This window comes from Pteropus medius, unplaced genomic scaffold (genome assembly GCF_902729225.1).
Source record: "Pteropus medius unplaced genomic scaffold, Ma_sr-lr_union100, whole genome shotgun sequence".
Taxonomy (NCBI): Eukaryota; Metazoa; Chordata; class Mammalia; order Chiroptera; family Pteropodidae; genus Pteropus; species Pteropus medius.
Window position 1 is genome coordinate 12,130,911 of NW_024342473.1, and position 9,269 is coordinate 12,140,179.

General features: G+C 39.2%; 1 protein-coding gene across 2 annotated transcripts in view; it reads right to left on the bottom strand.

Moving 5' to 3' along the window:
* The window catches only part of MAP2K1 (mitogen-activated protein kinase kinase 1), a 71,472-nt gene extending 68,351 nt beyond the window's left edge, over positions 1 to 3,121 (bottom strand). Inside the window, exon 1 of one of the 2 annotated variants that reach the window (XM_039865241.1) lies at positions 2,598 to 3,109. In XM_039865241.1, coding sequence (XP_039721175.1) covers positions 2,598 to 2,677 — 80 coding nt within the window. In that variant the 5' untranslated portion in view covers positions 2,678 to 3,109. Of the gene's footprint in view, positions 1 to 2,597 lie in introns of both variants that reach the window. The other variant, XM_039865242.1, reaches the window with a different exon arrangement.
* Positions 3,122 to 9,269: the final 6,148 nt, after the last annotated feature.

Here is a 9,269-nt window from a genome sequence, read left to right on the forward strand (position 1 = left end):
CTATCCCACTGAGGAAGTGAAAGAAGACCAATGTGGCAGAAGAAAGGAGCAGCAGGAAACGAGATCAAAGGGGGGAAGGGAGCGCAGTAGGCAGATCACTTAGTCCCATAGCCCAATTTTGGATTTCATTCTAACTGCAATGGAACCATGAAAACATTTTAAACAGGGGGATTTGATATTATTTCCAATTTATTTCATTCTAACACTTAGCACCCTTGCAATATGATCATATGCTTTTTGCAAAACCTGCAAAAGAAGTAGTTTTGCATTCATTTTCTTCAAGAACCTCCCAGACCTTGTATAAACTTCAGGTCCCATATAACCCAGCTCCGTCTGATCAGGGTAAACGTTAGAGGTAAATCCCAAGATGTCAGGGAGCCACAAAGGAGAAGCAACCTTGACAATTTAGTACCAAAAGTTCTTTACTATCAATGGGTTTTTTTTCCTTTTGTTTATATTCTATTATAGTGTTCAGAATTGTGCCCTGGTCTAATCACAGAAATTATAAGAACAGTAGCTTTGCTTGAGAAACACTCTCGAAGGTGAAAGATGAAGATGTGTACAGCTTTCCCCGTTAGTGCCAGAAAATGTAGTGGAACAGTCCCTGTTTGTCTCAAGCAGCCTACACAAAGATGCCTCTTATTGTAATACAGCAATGAGTCATGGAGGTAGATGCAGATGGCACAGAAAACTAAGCGAAGGAGAGTCATTTATCCAAAAGCAAAGGCACCTTTACACACATATTCGCCACCAGGAATTAAAATTACTTTCCAGTTTCCTTCAGTCTTCTCAACGTCTACCCAATAACAAAGGCACCAACAGCTAACATTTATGGAAGATATACTACATATCCAATCTTTTAATCTTCAATTATTTAATCTTCACAACTACCCTAAATCAGTTCTATCATTAGTCCCATTTTCACAGATGAAAAAACTAAACCTAAGCCTTAGAGAGACTAAAAGATTTGTCCCAAGTCACAAAACCACAACAGAGCCAAGCTTCAAACTTAGCCTGACTCAAGTACCACCTCTTAACCACTATTTAGAATCTCCCAGTCGCACCCAAATTTTTCTGCCACCAACTCCACAGTAGTTTCTTCTTTTCCTCCCTGTATTGTTTTCTGTTAATGCAATTTATCCCCTTTGCAAGAATAGAGCTATGGTGTTACAACTAACAACAGAAGACAACAGGTACTTCCGCTTAGTACCTTCCTCTACATCAAATAGGAGCAGCATGATCGGCCACAAAATTCAGCCAGAATCCACTGTGGTCAAAACAAAAGGTCACAAATTTGTCCCCAAAACACTGACAGTTACTAAGGAATCCCCTGTCTCTGGGAGTTTTCAGTCTATTTTAAGAGGATAAAATTCTGTACACTAAAACTGAATATTTTCAAAGCAATTCACTGACCTGTACAAGTCAATATGCAAAACACACACTACAGTACTGAAGAGTGTTTGTTGGGAGCCAGTGTGGAGAACCTGGGCTGAGCTCGCACCACAGGTCCACCACTGGTCTTATGATCATTACAGGGATGGAGAGTCACCAAGCCAACAGGTCCCTGGGCTATTAAAATCTAGAGAAAGAAAGGAAGGGTAAAGAAATTACCAAAAGGCAAAAGATCCAGGCCTACTCTATTCACCAACTAGCTTCCTAAAGTCTCCAGTGTGCAGGTAAAAGAGAAAGAGCCAAATCTTTCCTAGTTATTTCTTCAACTAGCAGGGTGTCTCTCTCACACACACACAGTTGTTCTTGTCCCTCACCCAAAACCCAAAAGAGTTGTGGGAGATCAGAAACTCCCATGAAACAATCTCATTATTTAATGTAATAAAGTGCTGGTTCATGAGTAACACTGGAAGTTGCAAAGATGGAGCACTCTGTGTGTAGTTTCCACTGCCATGGTGTTTATTTCTCAGGAGTTTGGACTCCTGGCAAGTAAGGAAAGCCAAGAGAGTCATTAGTGAGGAGTGATTTGTTGAATGAATGAAGTCAGATAAAGAGGAAAGCCGCTCCCTGTCAGACCAGTTTCCAGGAAGGGCAAGGACCTGAAGTCCCCCAAAACGGAAGAGCCACGGGGATGTCTGTGTACACACGCCCCCGCTGGCCAGGCAGCGGGCCGGCATCAAGGCACTCCCCGCCCACAGGTGTCAGGCACTAAGGTGAGGATGCTGCTAGCTGGTCCCAGCTCCACTCCATATACCCCGAAAGAGACGCGATCTTAATTCTTTCTAAAACATATGTTCCCTTCTCCCCTTACAGGCCAGAATCCCAGAGGATCGCATTTAGCAAACAGCTGGGGAAGGGCGGTGGATGAACCAATTTTTTATTTTCTTAAGGCCAGAGAAGGCTGAAAGGGTCGAGAACGGGGGAAAAATGAGACTCGCTGGTCCACTTAACTGGTGTGAGTCAGGAGCACAATCAGTGCTTAGTCACCGATACCTCGGCGGCCGGGAGTTCCTCGCTCCTGCCAGTCCGAGACGTACGTGACGAACTCGAGCGCAGCCCCGCGCGCGGCGCACACACGACTCTGCTCCTGCACCCCCACAGGGGCCTCCCCAGCCCCGCCAGGCGCTCGCCTCCCACCCTATACTTACTCCGCCGAGCTGGTCCCGTTAACCGCGGAGCCGTCTGGGGCTGGATTCAGCTGGATGGGCGTCGGCTTCTTCTTGGGCATTTTGAACCGGGGAAAGGCGCTACCAACTCCGAGGGAAAGGCGGCCCCTCTTGCTTCCTCCCTATGCGCTGTCCCGCGCCCGCCGCGCGGGACCAATTCGGATCCAGGGGCCTGGGGACTGCTTTGGGGAGGGAGGGTCACGCACCGCAGGGTCTCGTCAGCGCCGAGAGGCCGGTGGCGGTCTCACGGGACCCCCGCCCTACTCACCCAGGGTTCAGCTAGGCGCGCAGGGAACTGAAGGGCTACCCCGCCGGCGCAGTTCGGCAGCCGGGGATTCCCTCCGTCTCTCCCTCAGTCAACCCGTCCCTCAGGCTCGAGCGGCTCCGCGAAGCGCGCACCAGAGCCCTGCTCCAACCACAGCCCGAGAAAGTACTGCCGCTGCCGTCGCCGCGCTCCTCCTAGCCGCTCCGCGCAGCCGTCCCAGGGAGGGACTGGAGGGCGGGGGAGGGGCGAGGAAGGGGAAAGCCTCGCCCCCCCATCCGGGCTGCTGCCTTTTCGACACACCCACTCGGCTCCGCCCCATTGCCTCTCTGACAGCCAATAGGAGAGGACGGAAGATGACGCGGAAATACGTCATGGGGCGGTGCGCTGTCCTGGGGGCGGAGTCGAGCGCGGGCTCCACAGCGTCCACAGTGCCCTCTGCTGGCTGGAGGCACTGCCCAGGTGGACCCAACAGGAAGGGGGAGGTTCGTGCATCCTGGTTCCCGCAGGTAGCGGTGAGGTGAGCTTGTACTGGCCAGCTGCCGGGTGCCAGGTGCCATGCTGCCTCGTCTTCTGTGGTGACTGGAGCCCTCTGAGCTGAGTTACATTGACAGAGATAAGATAACAAAATAAAATAAATAAGGAAAAGGACCCCTTCTCACGTCCAGAGGAGACGCAGAGTGGGGGAATAGAAAACTTGTTCAGAGTCCCGACTAACAAACTGGCAAATAGATATACAAATTATAGATAGATAGATAGATAGATAGATAATACTATTGATCTACTCACAAGGGTACAGGGAGAAGAGTTCTTAGTGTTGATGAGATTGTAAATCAGGGCAACCTTTTTTGAGAGCAGATTGGTAATGGTTTTTAAAACCTTAAATAAAACACTTCTACTCAATAATTCTGGCTCTATAAAACTTGAAGAATTAAGATGTGAATAAAGAGCTTTAAATAAGAGGTACAACGCCTATTCAAAAATACACATTCAGTCTTCCTCATCTCCTTTGCCGTTCCTAAAATTTTCTGTTCTAGAGGCATTAGGTGTGCAGAACAAAGTAATCATCTGCACCTGGTGGTCCAGAGCAGGGTGACAGTCACATAGCAAGGAAGGAGGCTGTAAAAACCCAAAAAGGTGAAGAGGGCTTGCCCACCAACGAGGCAGCCCTACACTGGGTCTTGTGAGCCCCAGGGCCAAGTGGAGAGGACAAGGCACCCAAGATGCGGAGGCAGGACAACTTAGAGGGGAGCCTAAATATACTTAAGGATAATAAAGCCAGATTTCTCACTGTGGGAAAAAGAAGTTTCAAATCTGGAAAGGAAAGAGAGGGAAAGGGAGAAAATCCTGTAGTGTTCTATCGGAATTGGAGGTATTGCTGTGAACTCATGGTTTTCATTACCTAAGAAAATATGTAAATTTGTGTAGATGTGATTCTCTATTCATATTAAACATGCAAACTTTTCATAGCAGAGTAAAATAGTAAACATTAAAAATTAATTGAAACTTTTTTTCAGAACAGTATATTGAGGAGCAAAGCAGGCTGTCTGAATTTTAGTGTACTGTTACATTAACTAGTACGATTTTGAGCAATTATTTGAACTTTTAAAGACTTCATTTTTACCCTATGAAAAATATGAAATTCTTCCAATATTGAAATATTATGATTCTGTGAATGCTGTTGAGGGTCTGGCTTCTTTGAGTAGTATTCCTAAACCCTTACTGTGGCCTGTGAAGTCCTGATCAAGAAATGCCCTAGTAGTTTAAGTTTGTAAAATAGTCTAACATAGGAGAGTTTTCCTCATTTCCAATTCAGACTGGCAGTGATTCATTGGTCCTGTCACTCTTCCTGAGTGCCTAACATAGTGATGACCACACAGAAAAGAATAAGACTCAGATATATGTGTGTGAACAAGTGACTACAATATGATAAACATTGTACATATTAGTCTGGACCACGTGAAGTTGCCATTTTTTCAGGTAAAAAATGTTTGTATATTGACAATTTCATATGGCTCATATGAAATTACATACATAGCATTGTGAGATCGCAAATGTGAGGAACCGGAAATACAAGGTCAACCAATAATAAAAATGTATCATAAACTGAGAACTACATTTAACTCAATCTTTTATGATGAGATCCAAAATCAAATAAAAGAAAAACAAAAAAAAGAGCATGAATTTGAGAGAGAAGGACCTAGATTAATTCCACTTCTGCCTTGGGCTGATTACTTTCTTTTGGGCCTCGGTTAACTCATATATAAAATGATAATTATGCTACCTACTGTACCAGATTGTTGTGAGCATTAAATGACATTGTGAAAGAACAATGCCCAACATGCAAAAACCAAATAAAAGGATGCAGGTGGTAGTTTTTTTTATCATTTAAACATAATCTGCTGGAAGAACAATTAATAGAGGCTTTCTGGAAAACAACTTGTTTTTCAGTAATATTCACACACTTCGACTCAGTAATCCTACTTCTACAAATCTCTTTTAAAGGAATTATGAAAGCTATGTAACATAATAACATTATTTAAATAGCTAAAATCTTGACCACCTAAATATTCAACAAAAGGAAATGATTGCATCATTTATGATATACCCATGCGATGGAATATGGGGCAAGAAAAGGCTTTTCTCTCCAGAAATTCCAATCAGTAGGCAATTTTTTTAGCAATCATTCTTAAATGCTATCTATTTTCTTACCAAGAAAGAGAAAAATTGACTTGCTTAATGTTACCTTCTGTTTATGTTAACACTCAAAGAAAACCAAAAGTGGAATGAGCCAGCATTGGGCCACACTATTTTTGGTAAAATCTAATAGAAGGTATAGACATCTGGGAAATGTCTAGGACTTTCAATTACACAGACTATTCAATAAAGTGTACAGGGACAACTGACTGGCCATTTGGAAAAGAAACAGAGGTGCCTTGTACAAAGATGTAAGTGCACAAGTGACAAGCTGAGAAAAGATTGCAATATATATAACAAAAATCTAGTTTTCTTGACTATTAAAATAACTCTTCCAAATAAATAAAAGGACTATCTACCCAACAGAAAAATTAGCAAAGCACATAATATAGGTAGTTCACAGAAAAAGTAATACAAATAGTTTTCAAATATATGGGAAAATGTTCGCCCTCATTTATTAGAGAAACACACATTAAAATTAGATGTCTAGATATCGCCTTTCACTTATCAATATTAAAGGTGTGAGGGGAAGAAGCACTCTCATACACAATTGCTGAGAGTATAATTGCTGCTATCTCTTTAAATGGCATGTTGGCAATAACTTTTTTTAAGTCCCGTAACTGACCCGGCAATTTAATTATTAGGGGTTTTTTCCTACAAATTTACTTAGACGTGTGTACAAAAAATTTTTTAAGGCATGTTCACTGCAGCAATATTTAAAATGTTTTTTAAAACTGGAAACAACTCAACTATTGAGAGGAGAGGAAAGTATGACATGTAATTAAATAAATTATAACACATTTATACAAAGATATACTATACAGTTACTCAAAAGAATTAGATTTATCTATGCTGGTATAGAAAGATCTCCAAAATGTATAATGTTAAGGGAAAAAAAAATGTAGAACATTGTGTGGGATGGTCTTATTTGTTATAGAAAAATGGATATATTTACACATATGCTTATATATAATAGAAAAATTTGAAAAAGACACAAGAGAAACTGTTAACAGTTGCCACTGAGAAGGAACCCTGAGAAGTCTGGAGGTAGAGTAAGGTTTCCTTTTCACTTTGTAGACTATGGCATTGAATGAATTTTATTATATATATAACTTATTCAATTAAAAACCATCTTAAAATTTTTTTTTAAACATTAACATGGGAATGTAAAATAGTGTAGACACTTGGAAAACAGTCTGGCAGTTAAATATAGAGTTAATATATGACCTGTCAATTCCACTCCTAACTATATACTCAAGAGAAATGAAAATGAACATCTATACAAAGTGTGTACACAAATGTTTATAGCAGCACTATTCATAAGAGTCAAAAAAGTAGAAAAAAACAAATGTCCATCAACTGATGAACAGATAAACAAAAGGTGGCATGTCCATACAACAGAATATTCCTCATCCATAAAAAGGAATAAAGTACTGATCCATGCTATAGCATGGATTAACCTTGAAAACATTATACTAAGTGAAAGAAACCAGTCACACAAGACCACATATTATATGATTCTATTTATATGAAATATTTGAAACAGGAAAATCAATAGAGACCCAAAGTAGATTAGTGGTTGCTTAGGGCTTGGCAGGGAAGGTGAACAATGTGTAGTATGACGATAACTAATGGGTACGGGGTTTCTTTATGATATGATGAAAATGTCCAAAAATTGATGTGGTGATAGTTGCACACCTCTGTGATTTATTAAAACTATAAATTGTATACTTTAAATGGGTGAACTGTATGGTTTGTGAATTGTCTCTCAATAAAGCTGTTATTAAAACAACAACATGAACGAGGAAATTCGTGGGAAAAACAGAATAGTCAAGACAGAATTAAAGAATGAAGCTGAGGGATTTACACTACTAGATATTGAGATCCATATAAAGATTGAATATTGAGTATTTAAGACAATATTATGCTGGCACAAGGACAGACAGACTAATGTAATAGAATAGAGAATCTGGAAACAAACCCATATGTATTTGATCACCAAATTTATGACAAAGATGACAATACAGTGCAGTGGTAGAAATGATGGCCTTTTCAATAAATGGACCTGGGTTAATTAAATATCCATATGGAAAAAATGCCTTGACACCTGTAACTCATCATATATAACAAAACAACTCTGGATGGATTATGGAACTAAATAAAACTTTTAGAAGAAAATATTGGAGAATATCTTGATGACATTAGGGTAGGCAAAGATTTCTTACGCAATACACACACACACAAGAAAAAAAACCACAAATCATGAAGAAAATATATGATAAATTTTACTGTATTAAAGTTAATTACTCCTGACCTTCAAAAAGGGTAAAAAGAGAGAAGACATTTGCAATTCATATGTTGTAATAAGAACTCATATCCAAAATGTCTTAAGAATATCTGTACATTAATAAGAAAAAGACAGACAATTTAATAGAAAAATAGGCAAAAGGCTTGAACAAGTCTTCATAAAAAAAGATATTCAAATTGTCAATAATTATACAAAGATGCTGAACTTCTTTAGTTATTAGGGAAATGCAAATTAAAACCACATCGTGACCTCGAGATAATTATGCTAAGTGAAATAAGCCAGACAGAAAAAGTTGAAAACCACATTTGAAAACCACACATTATATGTGTGATATAAACCTAAAAGCAACAGGACAAACAGAGACTCATGGACATGGACAATAGACTAGTGGTTACCAGAGGGTGCGGGGGGAGGGCAGGGGAGGGAGGTAGATGGGGTAAAAGTGGTCAAATATGAAGTGACAGAAAGAAATCTATGAGAGAAGAACACACAATACAAACTAGACTTTTAAATTGTAAAAAAATAAATAAATAAAAATAAATAAATAAATCCACATTGTGAGTACTTTATGCCACTAAATTTTACATTTTAAATGGTCAAAGTGGTGAATTTTTCTATATATGTATTTTACCACAATAAAAAAATACACACTATGATGGGAGTATAAATTTGTGCAACTACTTTGTAAAACTGGCAATATTTACTAAGGTTGAGCTTACATCTACCCTATGACTCAGCAATTCTACTGCTAGAAATCAATATATATCTTCACCAAAAAACATGTACAAGAATGTTCATAGCAACAGTATTGTAATAGTTATTAGAGAAACAACGGAAATGTCCATCAACAGTAAATGGATAAATTGTGGTAAATTAGTACGATGTAATACTCTATAGCATTGTGAAAAATACACTATAACTACTTGCAATAATATGAATGAATCTTACAAACATCCTCTTGAGTAGAAGCTACACACAAGAAAGTAATACTACCATATCTATATCTATATATAAAACAGGTACGTATTATTTATGATTTATGTACTTTTCTAGATGTGTATTTCCCTTCAATAAAACAATTACTAGAAAAAAGAAAAGGAAACTCGCCATAAAATTTTTTTTCTCAAAAAATAGGACAGAATGACCAAAATGTATTTTTATTCTTTCTGCTTTTCTTTTTAAAGTAAGAGAATAATATAGGCTTCTCTTACATTAAACATTTATGTCTTCTGAGCATTTTGTTTTTGTTTAAAATTTTGTGGGTCTTGAAAAAATTATATAACTAATACCAGCTTATTCTGTGGGGGAAAAAAACTAGAAAAATATAAAAAATACCATACAAACCATTCTTGATACATTACTCAATGACAACTTCTGTTTACACTAT